Source organism: Ursus arctos, unplaced genomic scaffold (genome assembly GCF_023065955.2).
Source record: "Ursus arctos isolate Adak ecotype North America unplaced genomic scaffold, UrsArc2.0 scaffold_26, whole genome shotgun sequence".
Lineage (NCBI taxonomy): Eukaryota > Metazoa > Chordata > Mammalia > Carnivora > Ursidae > Ursus > Ursus arctos.
Genome location: NW_026622941.1, coordinates 43,049,537 through 43,066,741, shown reverse-complemented (window position 1 = coordinate 43,066,741; position 17,205 = coordinate 43,049,537). Strand labels below are relative to the sequence as shown.

At 55.0% G+C, this 17,205-nt stretch overlaps 1 protein-coding gene and 1 long non-coding RNA gene across 5 annotated transcripts; one reads left to right on the top strand and one right to left on the bottom strand.

Moving 5' to 3' along the window:
- Nucleotides 1-287: 287 nt before the first annotated feature.
- HOXC11 (homeobox C11) lies at nt 288-4,057 on the bottom strand. The gene is made up of 2 exons (XM_026501698.4): nt 3,051-4,057; nt 288-1,791 (listed from the first exon to the last, which is right to left on the bottom strand). The coding sequence occupies exons 1-2, from the start codon at nt 3,730-3,732 to the stop codon at nt 1,559-1,561; spliced, it is 915 nt and encodes a 304-aa protein (XP_026357483.1). The 5' UTR covers nt 3,733-4,057; the 3' UTR covers nt 288-1,558.
- On the top strand, nt 3,130-15,143 carry LOC113257534 (uncharacterized). Of its 4 annotated transcripts, none has more exons than XR_007189436.2 (5): nt 3,130-3,507; nt 10,959-11,110; nt 11,625-11,728; nt 12,984-13,111; nt 13,216-15,143. It is a non-coding gene; the product is annotated as an uncharacterized LOC113257534 (long non-coding RNA). The 4 variants fall into 4 exon arrangements; XR_006409876.3 differs by lacking the exon at nt 3,130-3,507 and adding an exon at nt 10,255-10,352; XR_006409875.3 differs by lacking the exon at nt 3,130-3,507 and adding an exon at nt 10,516-10,605.
- Nucleotides 15,144-17,205: the final 2,062 nt, after the last annotated feature.

The window sequence follows — 17,205 nt, the reverse complement described above, 5'->3', positions numbered from 1 at the left end:
AAGGGAGGGGGCTGGTTTCTCCTCCTCTCCCCTCCCTCCTTCGAAACTGTATATAAAAATTCCAATACAGTCTTCTCATAGAGAAAAAAAAAAAAGAAAGAAAGAAAGCCCTACCCTCAACCCTGCACATTTAACTGCAACAGACGGAGACATCTGGCGGGAGGGCGGTGGAGCCAAGAAAATTCCTATAAATTTAAATTCGATGATGGTTACAATTAACTCCACAACAAACGTATACTTAAACGGAAAGCGTTGCTGGGCGTTTGAACGCAGCTCGAGCCGCACGTGAGAAAGGAGAGCTTTAAGAGGAGCCGTGGAATGTCCTCAGCTGGAGAGCAGGAGACAGCTACCGCCACGCTCTTGGCCTGCGAGCGGAGAGAGGGTGCAGGCCCACCAGCTCGGGCCTACCTCACCTTCACATGCCTGTCCTTGCCAGCTGGGCTCTACCCACCATCCCCCTCCTCCGCCTTGGGAGCACTGAGGATTTTAAGAGGAGAGGGGCTAATAAAAGGGTCAAATAAAATCATAATATTGAACAGAATGAAATATCTTTATTTGCCACAAAAAAAAATTCACAGCAATCCCTCTGGGCTGGGAGCAGGATGGGGGATTGCCCCCGTACACGCGCACTCACGCTCATGGAGAGAGATGGGTTATTTGAATCTCATTCCAGGCGAGTCCTCCCCCCCACCCCATCCCCTCTGGGTAGAAAGAAATGCTTGTGAAATTTATTTACAAAAATTCAGGCCCCAGCATGGGGGAGGCGCCCAATTCCACCTCCCGCCTGCCTCCTCCACCCTAATCTTTTTTTTTTTTCCTTAAAAAAAAAAAAGGGAGGTAACAACTGTATAGACTATAGCTATAAATCCATGGAGTGGGGCACGGCTTGGAAATAGGTTAGGAAACCTCAATGCACCAGTTAAGAAATTTCAAAGGAGGGCTCTACACGTTCACAGGGAGAACAACTAGGCTCAGGCCGGGGCCTGGGCGCAGACGGAGGTAGGACACGGACTTTGCACACCTAACACCAGGTCGAAGGTACAGAAATTTCACAGCAAGGCTGGATCACATTTAGCTGCCCCCTAGCAGTGGGGCGAGGTGGGGTAGGGGTGGGGAGCCCAAGAAGTCTCCCCTCGCAGACGCAGTGTCTTAGCAGATCTTATCACTTGGGCAAGGGAAGGCTTTTAGTTCAAGGGTTGTTGGCTCAGGCGCCCACTACTCTCGCCCCTCCCCCACCCAATCCGAGCAGCAAGACATTGTCGCGAGGTGTGTTTTCTTTTAAATAGAGTCTTGGCCTCTGCGCCAACGATGTCCACTCGCTGTGGGTTAGACACGTCCCTTCACCCTCTTTCCAGGCCCGGTCCCTGTCCCACAGCGAGTTAGACGGAAGGTGAAGGAGGTTCCAGAAAGAAGCGCGGGCGACGGCAGTGGGGGCCAGCCCTGGCCACGGTCCAGTTTTCCACCCGCGGAAGGAAGGCGAGTTAGCAAATAAAAGATAAAAATAAAATAAAATAATTTCCCCCTTTCCCCCCCTCCCCGAAAAGGGCCCGGTCTGCGGTTACAGCAGAGGATTTCCCGAGAAATACTGCAGCCGGTCTCTGCTTAGTTTTTTTTCTTTCATCCTTCTGTTCTGAAACCAGATTTTCACTTGTCGGTCCGTCAGGTTCAGCATCCGGGACAGCTGCAGCCGCTTCTCTTTGTTGATATACACGTTGAAGAAAAACTCTCGCTCCAGTTCCCGGATCTGGAATTTCGAATAAGGGCAGCGCTTCTTGCGGGTGCGGGGGGCGTCTGGAGGGGAGGGGAGGGGAGGGGGCAAGTGCGAGGAGAGGGGAGAGAGACACGTGAGACCCGGGCGACCCCAGCCCGCGGAGCGCTCCGCGGCCCTTCTCCCAGCCCCTCCGCCAGGCAGCCCTCCCGCCAGGCCGGCGCGCCTTCCGCGCTCGGGCCGCAGTGCCGGGGCCAGCCCGGGACCCCCTGCCAGGTCCGGCTCTTCCGATCCCCGGCCGCCGCGGGGTCGGCGCCCCTCCCCTCGGGCGAGAGCCCCGGCTGGGCTGGAGGGGTCCGGGGGAGAGGGAAGCCGGCCGGGCCAAGTGCGTCCCGGGGACCCGCCGGCTCGGCCGCGGCCTCGGCCTCGGCCCCTTCCTGCGCGGCCCTCCCAGGGGCTGTGAGCACCCACCCGCCCCTCCCCGGACATCTGGGGGACCGCGGGGAACAGGCGCCAAGAAGCGAGAGCGGCGAGAGCCGTGGGAGACCGGGAGGAGGCGAGCGAGCAGGCCCCAGAGACACCGAGCCGCTTCCGTGGGCCCTGGCGCCCCGGGACGCCGGGCGGGCCGCGCCTTCCACGCTGCGGGGCTAGGCCGGCGCCGAGGCCGCGGACCGCAGGGAGACCCCAGACCCGGCCTGGAGCCGCGAAGAACCCTGAGCCGCCTCTCCCCGCCCCCTGTCGCCGTGACCCCGGCTCGCTGGGGTTCTGATCAAGGACCCGTGAACACACAGTTTGAACATTTCAAAAATAGTTTTGAAAAGCAGCAGAGCAGTCCTGGCTGGCCTCTCCGGTCTCAGGTTCTGCTCCGTTGCCTCTCCCCCACCACTCCCCCTGTCTGAGTTTCTCCCTGTCTTTCCCTCGCCCTCCCCTTTCTCCCCCTCCACCCCTCCCCTCCGTCCCACCCCCCGGCAGCCCGGCTCCCCATCCTTCCTTAAATGCTCTTCTAAGTTCACGATCAAAGTTAATATCGCTCGCGATGGTGGCGCTTTTAAAAATTTCACAGACCGAGGGAGATAACGGGGAGGGGGGTTCTCCCGGCTTTTCCAAAGAGCCCTTTTCCCTCCCTCCCCACCCCTTCTCCATCGTAAAAAGTCGAGTCGTTGGGAGAGAGGGCTTTGTAGGTTATAATAAAATCCTTTGAATGCTTATAAAACTCCACATAAAATCGGACTGACCCAAAACACGAGGCCGTCCCCGCTCCCCTCTCCTCCCCCCTGCTCTCGCCCTCCCTCTCGCGCTCCCTCCCTCGCTGCCCGCCTGCGTCCCGGCCGCTGCTACCTACTGGGGGCGGCTCCCTTGGCCGGCTCCTTGGCCGCGGAGTGGGCTGAACCGGACGAGCTGGGATTCGTGTTTTCCTCCTCGGCCTCGGCCTCGGCCCCCGCCTCAGCCCGGGACGCCAGTCCCGAGGCCGGGGTCGCCTCAGGCTCCCCCTTGGCCTCGCCCTTGCCCGGGCAGGGGGGCTCGGCAGGCGCGTCGCTGCCACCGCAGTAGGCGTTGTCGAAGAAACGGTCGAAGGCTTGAGGCAGGACGCTGTTCTTGTTGACCGAAGAGTAGAAGCCGGCGGGGGCTGCGTGCGGGGCGCTGGGGTGGTGGTGGCCGCCGTAGGAGCCTTCGTTTTTCATGAGGATCTCGGTGACCGTGGACGGAGGCAGGCACTCCCGGTGCATGAGCTCGTCGGCCGCCGCATAGCAGGAGGAGTAGCTGTTCCGGTGGTGCCACTTGCCGGATGGCTCCAGGCCGTACGAGACCTCCCGGACCGGGGGCACTTGGGCTGAGTAGGGGTAGGAGATCTGACGAGAGGGGGCCTGGGGCAGGAAGGAGGAGACCGTGGAGAACTCGGGCACGTAGTAAGTGCAACTGGGCAGATAGAGGTTGGAGGCGCAGCTCCCTCGCTCGCCGAAATCAGCGCCCCTCTCCTTGCGCGACGGCGAGCAGAAGTTGCCCAGGTTGACCGAGTTAAACATCGTTCTCTTCTCCTGCCGGCTCCAGATGGAGGTTTTGGACCCGATCTAGCGAGGGGGGAAAATTTGGGAAGGCGAGATGACGCGTTATCCGTCTTAGTCTCTCTCCCCGAGCACGTGATCCAAAGTAGATATTGTCATATATCAGTTCGGAGCACTTCGCAGACGTAGGAGGGGTTCTCTCTTAGGTAAGATGGGGACGTTCAGGCGATTGGTTTGCAAACACCGCAGAAACATTATGAAAATCAATTGCAGATTTGTATTCGTTTTTCTCTCGTCACTCCCCTCCTCTCCATTCCACAGAGCGAGCAAAGGAGGAGAGAGAGGGTTGGAGTGTGGGGTGGGTGGTGGGATGGGCGGGGGGTGGTGGCTGGGAGGGGGTAATTGTATATTTTTCTAGCTGTTGCTCTTCCCCCCCACCACGACTGGGGAAAGGAGGAGGGCTCCAACGTATGGGGGTCTTCCCTCCTCCCCGTGATGAGCCCAAGACTGAGGTGGGGATGAAGACCTCTTTCCCCACCACCTGGTTCCGCGAGAGATGTGAATCCTTCCCCCCAACTCTCAGGGACTCTTACCCCACCAACCCGCAGAGGGCCAGAGCCTGGTTACAAGAGTTTGAAGAAGTCCATTCTTTTCTTGGCCAGGGCTGTATGTCAAGACTCTCTTTCCCCTTTGGAGAGACTCCTCAGAAGAGTATGTGAAGTTTTCCAAAGGTGAGGCAGCCCAGCAGCAAGCCAGTGTCCCAACTTTGTCTGGCTTGCTGTGCTGCCTGCGGCTAGGGACTCAGATTAGTCATAAACGAGTGGTAAGCAGTGCGCCAGCCGCCCAGCCGGTGCCTGGCGAAGTCTGGGAAAAACCTTCTCTAATGTTGTGTTAAATATTTAGTATGAGAGAGTGGCCCTGGGTGAATATTTCATGCCTGCCTTTATTGTCAATCAATGTGCAGAAAGCTACATCCACTGTGGATTTTGAAATCTCAAACCCCAAAGATAAAGATCGGAATGAGAGCCATTTATTTTCTCTGTCTGGGGGTCCTTTGGGTTGGGAGCTCAGCCTCAGCTTGGGGGCTGAAAAGAAGCCCGGAGTCAGGGTCCAGGGAGAATATGGGAGGAGCTGGGTTGGGGGCTCCTATCCTTGAATGATTTGGGGCTGGGAGGCGGGCAGTGGGGCCAGGTGTGTCTGCTGGACAGACTGGGGGGGAGTGGAAGGGAGCTGAGGAACCTGGGTGGGCAGGGCAGGGCCAAGGACCACTCCCTAATGGAGGCCCCCCAGCCCTGCTCCCAGGGGGCTGGCTGTAGGCAGGCTTTGGTGCCTCTTTCCCATTTCTCAGCCCTTCTCTGGCCTCTTCCATGTCCACTAGCTGCCTACATAGCTGTGGCCCAAGAGGTGGACTCAGTGGTTCTGTCCTCCTTTGCCTCCCTTCCCTCTGGGCACCGTGGGACACATCTAGGCAGCTGAGAATCACTTTATTGAGAGGTTCTGGAATGGATCCAAGGGGCCGGAGCAGTCGTAAGCAGAAAGCAACCTTGGACCGAGGAGGGGCTGCTAGAGCATGATTTGTTCAGGTAGGAGGGGGGGACTGAAGCCCACAAGGACTCAGGAAAAGCCAGAAATGTCCCAAACCCTCTTTTTATCCCTAACTCTTGGCTAAAATTGATTTCTACTTTAAAAATATTACTTGGATTTGATTTTTCCTTGCTGAGCTTGGGAGGTACTGAGGCCCCAAAACCAGACGGAGAAGACACAAAAAATCGTATCCCGTCCCCAACTACAACTCCCCAAATCCGTTCCTTCTCAATCCTCCTGCCTCCCCAGATCTGCTCAGTCTTTTGATGCTCACCTGGAGTGAAGCCACATTGGCCATGAGCCCCATTCTGGGGGTGGCTCTGGAATACTCAAGGATAGACCTTCAGCACCCCTCTACCCACTCTTTGCTGGGCCATACTCCCTGAGCCCTTCTTTAGTCTTGGCCAGATCTTAAATGACGGCAAGAGAACTAGATTGGGGCTTTGCTAAAGTGTGGGGCTTTGCCATCAATGAGAAGAAGAAAACTGCAAGAAGAAAACTCTGTTGCTTTTCCTCCTTCCTCTACCTCTTTTTATAGGGTGACCTGGGGCTAGCGTTTTTAATTATAATGATGGGGAACTATGAACTATGGCTTTTATGGGGTTCGTGCTGACCTCGTTAAACTCAAGTTTATTGGAGGCAAAATGTTCCCCGAACAGTGATAGGAACCAGCAAGAGGGGAGTGAGAGGTACCGGGATCCCTTGCAGAGGTGGGGATAAGGGCTCAGAGTCTTGGCTTTGGCTTTTCCCAGTTGTCCCAGGGCCCTGCTTCCTTCTCCATCCTGGTCTCCAGGGCATTGTGGGGCCTAAGCCCCCAAGGCAAATTCTGTACTGCTGAGCCGACAGTGGGGAGGGGTATGCTTCCTGTGAGGAGCCAGCTGTGGGCCTGAGCACTTGAATTTGACCACCAAAGTTTATTCCAGGGCCACCATAAAAGTGAGCCAGGCGGCTGCAAGGAGCCACTGGCGGCTTTATTTCCTTGAAACAAAAAAGAAGGCAAGAAAGAATGTCAAAGAAGTTGATGTCCAGGAAACTCTAGGGTCTCCTAACAGAGGCTTCTGAGAATTAATATTCTTCCCCCTAAAAGTAAGGCATGAAGTTCTTTTTTTTTTTTTCCTAGTTTTGGTCTGACTTTTAATTTTTCAACAACTTTTTAAAAATCCCAGCAACCGGTGGTTGCTGCTGGGGTCAGGGAAAGAAGGCTCTGGACACTGAGGTCAGCAAGGCATTGATGGGCAAAAATACCCACAGAGTGGGCTGGCCACTTCCCTGCCCAACCCGGTCCAGGACCACTCCAAAGCATAGATTGTGGCCCTTGCCCCTGGCTCCGCCCCAGGGCATCAGTGCATCCCCTCAGCATGAGACTCAGCTGTGGTCCCAAATCGGTTCCTAAGAGCCCTGGCAAGCCCCGCTCCCTGGCAGGAGGTGGCTTCCCCTCCCCCATCTCATGAGTGCCTGTGGCCCTTCCACAATCCTGGAGTCCCATCTTTCACCTGAAACTCCCCAGGGCAGGGCCATCCAGCCTAGCTCACTGGTTCTTGGTGGCCTCGGTCAGCACCTCCCGCCCACCCGCCAGCCTGGCCGCTACCAGGCAGCCGCGGTCCCGGCCGCTGATGTGGTACTCTGGCCAGGACCAAAACAGACTCGAGCGACGCTCCCTGCCACACGTGGACACCAGAGGTGGCTTCAGAAGGGGGCAGTATCTCCTGAATTCTGAATCCCCGCATGGGAGCCCCCACACGCAGCGCTGGCCGGCCTTGCAGCTTGTCCACCTCCCGATTCTAGAGAGCAGATTGGGGTAACCGGGGAAAGGGGCCCATCCCACAGACCGTGCACCGGGAGGGAAAGCCAGACAGGAGAAAGAAGAACTCTTAGAGCTCCGGTGGGCTTGGACTCTAAGTTCAGTCCCGTGTGGAGTCAGTAAGATGAGCAGTGGGCGTGTGGACAACCTCGGCGCTCAAAGGCTTGGCCCGCAAGGATGAGCCCTCACTAGAAATTGCTGGTGCCTTCTTGCACGTCTTAGAGCAATCCGAGGCATTTAATAATCCCTCTAGTGTGCTTGGGGACGTTCAGGCCAGCGGTTTACCCCGCACCCGGGACACATCCCACCCCCAGCCAAAGAACTGGGTCGGAGGGTCAGACTGCTGGTTCTCGGCCTCCGCCTCTCCTCAGCTCTGGCCGTCACCCCAAGCCCAAGGACCCAAGTCAGGTCACCCAAGCGGGTGGACGCTGCTCCGAGGTTCCTCGGCCCCTGGAAGTGACAGGGGGAGGGAGAAGGGCAGCTTCTCCGCCCCCGCAGCCCCACCCACCTTCCTCCACTGAGGGATTGTCCCAGGAGGCTAGCAACACGACCCCATTTCTCCCCATAAAAGTCCCATTTTATGAGCCAGTTTCACTGGGCCCCTCACCAAATGCTCTAAAATGAAGGAAATGTCTTAAAGCAGTCTGAATTGGAGCCGCTGCTATTGGACTTTGGTGTCCAGACCCAGTTGCAGCCGCACAGAAACGTCTTTTCTGGGCGTGATCGCCCTGTTGGGCCACCGGATCTCTGGTCTCCCCGCCGCCGTGTGGAGGCCAGTTGGCCCGAGCCGCCATTCCCTGGCTTTAGCGCCTACTTAGGCTCGGACCCAGTCCGCGCAGATCAAAGGAGCTCGCGGCATTTTTATGAGATGAACTTCAGCGGCTCTTTACTTGTAATCAGACGCCTGGTTCGAAAATGCAAAAGGGAACAGCCCATCAATCCAAAAAGGAAAAGGAGAAGGGGGAGAGAGAGAGAGAGAGAGAGAGAGAGAGAGAACACTAGGGAGAAGAGGGGGACGGGGGTGAAAAAATTCAGGTGACACATAGCAGGAAGATTCTGGTCACCCAGGAAAAAAAGACCCTTTGCCTGCAGCAAGAATGGTTTGTGGGTCTGTTCCAGTCTCCAGGCCCCACCATCTGCCTCTACGCTTCGCCCCGATTTCCAGGGGGGCCGGGAAACCTGACTCGCCTGTGTGCTGAAGCTTGATCCGAAAGCTTCCACAGTGTGGACGCGCCATGTGGGGCGAGTGTGGCCGCCTGCACTCTCCTGCCCCAGCGGGGAAGTCGCCTTCTGCTCACGATTTAAAAGTCTCTCCCATTTTGCTGCTTTTCTCTCTGTGGTCTCCGTGGTTCTCTCGTCACTACAGCCAGAAGTTGAGTTACAGGAAGATTCACCAGAGATTTATCGCCTGGCTCCAAACTTGGAGAGCCCCGTTGTCATAAACAGCCATCTATTGTCTAGACTTTCATCTCCGGGTATGGATCGTGCATTATTGAGGCTCAGGAGACACGGGTCTGGCTCTGGGGTGTGTGGGGGCCGCTGAGCGCTTGCCCTTGCCCCCCGGGGTTTCTGTGGGTAGGTTTAGGGAAGTGCAGGCATTTGTGTGCTCCTGGAGCTGGGCGGGTACACCTGAGCATCCAAGTGGGGAGGCCCAGGCCGGGGAGGGTCTCTCTGTGCCTGGGAACATTCTGGTGCATGGACTTGTGTGTTGGGTGAGAATTTGTCACGGTGTGCTTTGTTTCTGGGCATTTTAAGTGTTCCTGTCTGGGTTTTTGCAGGTTTTATTAACCTGCATCCGCTTGGCCTGTTTATGTCCCTTCGAAGGAGATCATCTGGTGTTTTTCAATATTGGAGCCCATTGTGTGTGTGTGTGTGTGTGTGTGTGTGTGTGTGTGTGTGTGTGTCTGGCTTCTCTGAGGAAATAGATTTGGGTGATACGTTTCTAGTCTTGCTCCCTCAGCTTCCTCCACTTACCCTAAATCACACCTCAGCCTCTGCCTTCCCCCAGAATGTCTGGCCCTGCTCTACCCCCTAAAGGTCCGGAAATCTCCCAAACAGCTACCAATTTTCTGTCACAGGCACGAAACACATTTTTGCAGGATGAGGTCTGGCTATCTCTGTCTTTCCCACATTAGGGGGAAATGTCCCAGCTCATAAACTCCCTCACTTCCGGGGGCTCCCCTTCCCAGAGCTGAGGGGGACATCAGAAAGGGCCTCCCCACTTCATTCTGACCTTTTTAAAATACTCTCCGCACAACTCTCCATAATACCAAAGCCGGCCTGCCGCTCCCTCCCTGGGGCTTTCTGGCAGCCAAGGTCCTCACCCTGGCCACCTCCTCAGCCCCTGGAACACAGGCAGTAGGACATTTGCCCAGATTAAATGTCTGTGGGAGAGACGCCTATCACCTTAGATCTCAGGGTCAGATGCTGTTTTTCTAAGCCTGGATCCTTTAACACCATCAGAAATAATCAAGTCCTCCCCCTTTGTTTTTCATTATCAGGATGCGGGGTGGGGGGGCTCTCGGCCCTGAGGCCTGGGTGTGCCACTGACCACCCCTTGTGCTGGGAGGGGCTCCTACCTGGGGGTCAGGTCCCACTTCAGGTCCCTAGTAGCCCTAAGGCACCTCAGCCAGGAGGGAAACTGGGAGCGCACTGATCCGAGAGGCTGGTTTCCAGCTGAGAAGGACAGAGGTGACAAAACTGGGGCTTTGTGGAGTATCAGATTGAACCAGAAGTCCCCAGAATTGCTTTCTGAGCATTCCTCCCTTCCTTCGCCATTAGAGTTCCCATTTAAACAGCAACGATTGGGCCGAAAGGGGGCTATGTGGAGAGGAGCAGGAGAAAACAGGCCATCAGGGCCAGGAAAAACGAGGGGAGCCCTTCACAGACACCCCTAGGCTATATTCTCTCTCTCTCTCTTTCTCTCCCTCCCTCTCTCCCCCAGTGCTACCCTGCAGGGAAAGGATCAAGGATTCGACTTCAGCTTCCTTCCTCTGGTGCCTTGGCCTTCAGCTGAGCCGCCCGAGGCCCCCAACCCGCAGCCAGCCCTGTCCTCACTGCCCCCGAGGGTCCAGAACTCGGAACTCACTTTCCCTCCGGCTGGCGGGCTGCGGCGCCGCCTTCCTCTGTCTCTCCCTGCCTCCCTCCGTCCTTGCCTCTCCCCCACTTCTCAGGCCAGAAGATTTTGGATCTGCTCCTTTCTCCGCACCCCAGGCCTAGGCTGAGCCCGCTCCGTGCTCCAGGATCGCGGCCGCAGGTCCGGGTCCTCGGCCCCGCGCTTTGCTCCCAGTCCCGCCTGCTGCAGTCTCCTTTGCTTGTTGCCGGGTTAGAACGCTCCTCTCTTGCTTTCCTGCGTCTCCCCCTTTCTCTCAGCCTCTGGATCTGAGAAATAAATAAATCCAAGCCTCCTACCTCATCAGCCCTCCCCACTGGCGCCACCTCACTTCTCCTCCTCCTTACCGACTGGACCGCCTTGTTTTCAGAAGGAAATCTTAATAGACATTTAGGCTGTAAATGAGCTTTTCTTTGTGATGGCTAATTTTCTTTCCAATTCTTACGTCCTGCTCCTTTTCCTGGTGGAACGGAACGGATTTAGAAGTCTGCAGTAGGGGAGGGGGGTGTGGAGAGACGGAGCCCAGAGTTACAGACTGGCAAGAGACGCGGAAGACCGAGATACAGAGAGCAAAAGAGGCGTTGGGTTGGGAAGAGGAGGGAGAGAGAGAGGGAGGGAGGGAAGGAGGGAGAAGGGGAGGGAGGGAGGGAGCCCCAGCTGGCGGGAGTGGAGCCAGAGAGAGAGAGAAAAGGAGAGAAAAGTTTCCTGGAGTCTTCATTAGTTGACTTCTCTGTATGCTGTTTCCCCCAGCCGGCGGAGCTCACCCCCAATCAAGGAAGGAAGGGGGTCTTTATTTTTTTCTAAGACCCCAAAGAGTGCAGTGTTTACAAGACTAGAAACGCTACGGCCTTGTCCCGGCACAAAGAAAGGCTGAAATAGAGGACCGCCGCCTTCCTTATAAGGTACGATGCTAACTTGACCTTCACTTTGTCACGGCGCCCCCCGCCCACCCAGACTGCTGCAGGCTGCCCGGCAGAGTGGGAAGCCGGCAGACCCTGGCCTCTGGCTCCCTCCTGCCCCTCTTTTGCTTTCAAATCTTTCTTTCCTTTTTAAATGTCCCTCCTTTTTCCTTCTGTCTTTTTATTTCCTCTTCTACCTTTTCCTTTTGATTTCCTCCCTTTATTCCCTGCGGTTTCTCCTCCTGCCCCATTTCTTTCACTCATTCCTTTCATTCTTGTCTTCCTGTTTCATGGTTTCCCTTGACTCTCTCTTGCCTGGCTCTTTACCACAATCAATCAATCAATCAATCAATCAATCTCTCCCTCTCTCTCTCTTTGCCTCCCTCCCTCCACCCCCCCAGGCTTCTGGCTTCTGGTCTTTTGAATCCCAGAAACAAGAAACCATATTTTCAGTTTTTTCCTCATCCCCATCCCAACCAACCTCCACAGCCCTAGCCTGACTTCTGCCCCCATCCAGGTGTCCCTGGGGAAGAGGTCCAGGAAAGAAGGCCAAATTGGGATCAAAGGGGACTTCACTCTGGACCCAGTGCCCACTTGGGGATGACAATGAACTTGGTTTTGGTAAGACCCTGTCTTCCTCTTACTGGCTTAAATTGCCAAGTCTCTGTGACAGTAGTAATCTTGAAGTGAGGGGGAAGTCCTTCATTGTGGGGGAACATGGGAGAGCAGAGACTACTGGCCCTGAGCCTAAGGAGGTGATTTAAGCACCAAACTGTTGTTTGCTCTTCTCTGAGCTCCCAATGCCTAAAATTGTAGAGATTTCCCTTAAGACATCTGGGGAGGGAATTTAGAGAATTGGGGGATTTCTGGAGATTCACACACACATAAAAATAGGAAAGAAAGACAATCAGGCCTCTCTCTCTACCTTGCTTCTTGCTGCCTTCCAGGATCCAACAGAGCCTCCGACATTAACTCTAATCATATCTTGTGCGGCTATAAAATAAATAAAATTATCGACACCCCTATAATTATCTATTATTCGCTTACTTGTGATAATTACAATACTAGATGAGGCAGGTCTATACAGACAAAGTAAAACCAAACAAATATTTTGGAAAATGAAACTGGATCGCTGAGGCCTTCAAAATTTCTTAAGAATCTATGAGATCCTGCCTGGGACTTTCTTGGCTCAGGAGAAGCCATCTTGTAGGTCATAGTGTGATATTGGGAGACCCTACCACCTCTTTTTCCTCCATATCCCATATAGCGCCCCCTCCTCCTCTGTACTGACAAGAGAAGATCAGACAATAAAAGGGAAATGCTTTCTCTCTCTCTCTCTCTTTCTCCCCCTACAATTATCCGGATAATTGCACGAATTCTTCCTTGAATACTGCTGTGTAGTCAGGATTGGGATTTCAGCAGGAAGTGCAGGGGACAGGATTCCAAATGGGGGAAGTTGAGAGGGTCCTGCGTTGTTACATTCCCAGACTTTATAGTTCTGTCTAGTGTTACATTGTTTCTTCAGGCAAAGATCTTTGTTCGCCTTCAGTCATATTTCTCCCTTTCCCCTCCCTTGCTTTCCCTCTCCCTCCCCCCTTTTTTGGTCCCTTTAAAGGAGACTCAGATCATCTCATGCTCTTAATAGATGACTATAAAAGTAAAATTAATTCCCCCCTGCCCTTTAATATCAATATCTCTTCGTTAAGTATGCACATTGGTGAGAATAAACAGAATTAAGTGTTGCAACCCAAACCAGCAATTACATCCAAGGTTGGTTTTTGTTTTTTTTTTTCCATGGGTTCTGGCTTATCAGGGGGTGTTAACTCTGCCGTAAGATAACCAGGGGTTATTTGTATTATTATTATTTTTTTACAAGCTCACTGGGGCCTGAGCCAGCACCAACCTGGTAGGAAAAGCAACCAGGAAGCCAGAGAAGGAAGAGAGCTCCAGACAGAGATGAAAAGGAACGACGCGGAGTCATGCAGGGAAAGGAGGAGGCAGCAGGTCTGGGAACAAACGTGGCGGAGAGCAAGACGGGCACTCACAGACAGAGGTTTACATATTTTTATTAAAATATTTTTTTTTTCTTAATGTGGGGCTGGATGAAGAAAAAGGAAAATTCCGAGGAGCGGAGAGGAGAGGGGATTATCGGAGCCCCAGCGTGAACGGCCCAGGAGGGGAGAAGGCTGGATACCCGCGAGCGAGCGGGGAGCGGTTGCGGCGGCCGGCTGGGGCTCTGGCTCCTCGGGGCGCCGCTGCCCCACACGCGGCGGGCTGGCCCTCGAAGCCCCCCCTCGCGGCCGCAAGGGCTTCCTTGGTCTCCTTATCATCTCCATCTTTATGACGAGGCTTGTTAACAAGACCAGCGAGCGGGCCACGCACATCTATCTCTGCACTCACACTCAGCCAAGCAGCGGCCGGCGCGGGGACTGGCGAGGCACTAATTAATTGATTCCTTTGGACAGTAAAATATGGCAGTGTCTACACGGAACCCATAAGCAATATCCCTGCGGGGTGTGAGTGCATTGTCTTTCAAAGAATTTTTTCCATAAGCATGTGTCAGGTGGTCTCGGATTTTTAGCTACTAAAGAAAGACCCAAGTGGGACTCATTTTTCCGGGGCCGAAACAGAGTCAGCTCAGTGTCAGAAGATGCTTTAAGCTATTACGGCACGGCCTCTGTGAAAGTGTTAGGAGTGGATCTTGTTGAGAAAAACGTGGGTTACGGGGGTAAACTTTCCCCGCTGCCTGTGTAGACCTGGCCAGCATTAAGGATGCTAAGGGCTGCTGAGGGTGGGCCAGAATCCTCTCCCTGGTTGGCTGAGAGGGAGTGGGGCTGCTCTGGGGGTTGAGAGGGACTTAGGAGACCAGGTCCAGCCTTTACTTCATGCCCTCTTTCTCTATTGGAGATTTTAAAAATAAATTTTAAAAAATGTAAACAAACTTCGGCTTTCAGGAACCCTGGAACTTGCCTTTACCCCAACTGCCTGTTACACAACTTGCCAGGTCACTGCACTTCCCTCTTCCCTCCCCCCGTTTCTTGACTGGCAGCCCAGGGTAACTCTCTAACATATTTATCTTAGGTCTAGTAGAACAAGTCCTGAGACACAGGGGTAACCTAATTATATAGTGCTCATTCCATACAGGCTGTGATTATGCAGTCAGACCCTGATGCAAACAGCACTTGGGATTCTAAATATAGACCCTGACTCCAGCAAGAGATGTACTAGGGAAATCGAGATAGGCGACCACTTATATAAATAATCCATATAGACATGGAAGGGGGTTTGAAGAGACGGAAATAATAGAAAAACAGGACAGAAAAGAGACTCAGTTGATGGAGATTGTCGTTGCCAATGTCTGGGCTTCCTCCTGCTGTTTGTAAGATAGCCAAATAAATGCGTATTACAAATACAATAATATGTGAGCTCCAAGAATATACTAAAATGTATTTGGTAGGCACATACCACGTAAACAAACTAATTCACAGAACATACTTTCATACATTGGGTAGATATTCAGTTTGTGTATACAGAATAATATGATGTATTTTCCATGTACTTTTTATGTGGACACATTAATATCTGGATGCATTTTCCGTGCATGATTTTATACACCCTATGGAATATATATATATATATATATATATATATATATATATATATACACACACACAGATGAGGACTGTGTATTCCCTGTGTAGGATAGATATGCAAGTGTACCGTTTATGTAAATGAATCTTTACCTGTGGTGTTTACCCATGCTATGTGTAACCTTTCCGCCGAAGGCTGCTTTCTCAAACAAATAAAAGTGCCTCGGTATGTATGTTTCCTAGAGAAATATATTTTCCATGCCCGGTATGTCCATGTAATATAGATATCTGTGCACTGCAGACTGTTTCAGTACATCGGTTCTGTTGGCAGTACCGCCAAGTGTGCATTTTCTGAAACACCTTTCCCCGGCCCCGCATAGGGACCATGCATCTTTCACGGGGAACTTTCCTAGCAGGAGCTGCCGGCGAGTTCCGTCCGCGCAGACCTGTCCTGAAGGAAGTTCTCCACTCTGGGACCTGGAAACTGACAAACGGAAGGCTTGCCTCCTAGTCTCCAGGAAGTGGCTCTGGCGCAGAGAGGAGGGGATCGCCCACCGGCAGCCGGGTGGTCACACCGGCTGAAGGTCCGGCCGTGTTTGGTCTCATCTGAGCCCAGTCGCTCCTCTCTGGTGCCAGGCGCCTTCAGGCGGCACAGGCTTTAGGAGCCTCGGCCGCGGGCAGCGAGAAGCCCCGCGGGAGGGCGGCCGGCCGCTGTGGGGACGCCGCGTGCCCAGCAGAGGGAGGGCACTTAGCGCAGAGGCCTGGTTCCCGCAGCCCGGCAGCGCCTCACACTCGGGCTGTTCTTCCAGGTCTCCCACAAACTCGCGGGGCGCGCCCAGGCCCGGGGGGCACACGGCTGAGCGGCGGGGCGGGGCGGGGCTCGGCAGCCTCCACTGCTCCGGCCAGCAGGGGTCATCCCGTCCTTCGCGGGGGCCCGGCGGCCCTCGGGCGGCGGCCGGAGCTGCAGGCGGCTGTTGGGCGGGGGAGCCGAGCGGGGCAGCAGGGGCTGAGAGGCGCGCCGGGTCTCCACTCCCGGGGGCCCTGCGGCGAGCCGGAGCCGGGGCGGGGGCCGGAGCCGGGGCCGGAGCCGGGGCCGGGCCGGCCGAGGACGCGCACCGACCTCCCAGAGCCCTCTCGACCGGGCCAGGCCACGGAGGGCTCCAGGCGCCCGCGTCATCCACCAGCGGCCGCCGCGCCTTTGTCTCGGGGCCTCCCCTGGAGCGGCGACCACGAGCACGGGCCGCGGCGGTGCGGGGCGTTCGGGGCGGCGGGCGCCGGCCGCACGCTTGTCCACGGAAAACCCGCAGCTCTGTCTCGACGGAGGCAGATGCCGGAAGGCGGCCACGGGGGCCTAAGGCTCGGCGGCCACGCGGCTGCGGGAGCCGGCGCCTGCAGCCCACCGCGCGCGGAATGACACCGGACTCTGCGGCGCCTCCATGGGCCCGCCGCGCAGAGAGGGTTGGGGGCTCCGGGGCCTAAAAACCGCTCCTACTTTCCTGGTAATGGCGGGGAGGATGGGCAGGGGCTCCGGCCTGTCCGGAACCCAGGGTCCCGGGGGTTTGCTTTGTCCGTAGATGGGGCTGGCGGTCCCTGCTCCGCTCTGGGTCTGAGCCATCGATCGCGCGCCGGGTTTCCGGCTGCATTAGCATCCGCACGCCCCGCGCTGCCGGCCCCTCTCCAGCCCGCTCGGTAGAGGCTTTAACTACCCTAGCTGTGTCTATGCAGGTCAGAGTGAAGTAGAACTGGGTGGATACCGGGGCCAGCGATGGTATACGCTTACAAATACACAACAGCAGAAATATTTTCTACCTGAATTATCCAGATAACTCTCTCCACTTCTTGCTCCTCCAGACCCAGTTAGAGACACGGGTTTCTCTGTCTTAAAGTCCATGGAGTAAATTGTAGTTTGAGGGTTTAAACCAAATAGCTGCAAAATAGACGCAATCCTTGCCCGGATGCAGAGTTCAGCCTGGGCCTGAGGATTTGGGTTGAGGCTCCGAGCATGACATTCTCTTTGACCCAGAGACCCAAAGAATAAGTTTTTCAACCATTAGGAGGAGGTTATAGTGTCTTTCCTTCTCTGACAGTCTCCCCAGTTATTGAGTTTTGGGACCTGTGTAGACACCACCCAACAAGGTGTCTCCTTTCTCAGGTCTGCAGTGTCTCTGGGAATAAATCAAGGGAATAAATTAAAGGCCAGTTATTCCTGACCTCCTTAAATCCCCTCCTTTCTTTTTAGCCAGAAACGCCTTCACTGTTAATTCTTCCTGTATAGATGTGTCCTAAGAAGAGGGTAGTCTCTGGCCTGGGTTCACTGAAATTCAACTCCTGCCCCCCTGCCACCTTAATTCAGACCCAGGCACAGTCACCACCCAGCCCCTCTCCCAGGTCATGGCTGCCAGAAGCTAACCTGTCCCCAGCTTTGCCTCTACTCTGTGGGGGCCTTTGGATGAGAGACCCCCAAAGCTTGGGATCTTCCTTCCTGCCCAAACCCCTCAGCTGCAAAAG

Coding starts and splice junctions, on each gene's coding strand:
- HOXC11 (XM_026501698.4), bottom strand. CDS start 3,732: ATGTTTAACTCGGTCAACCTGGGCAACTTCTGCTCGCCGTCGCGCAAG. Junction 1,792..3,050: donor GGCCAAGGGAGCCGCCCCCA/GTAGGTAGCAGC, acceptor CCTCCCCTCCAG/ACGCCCCCCGCACCCGCAAG.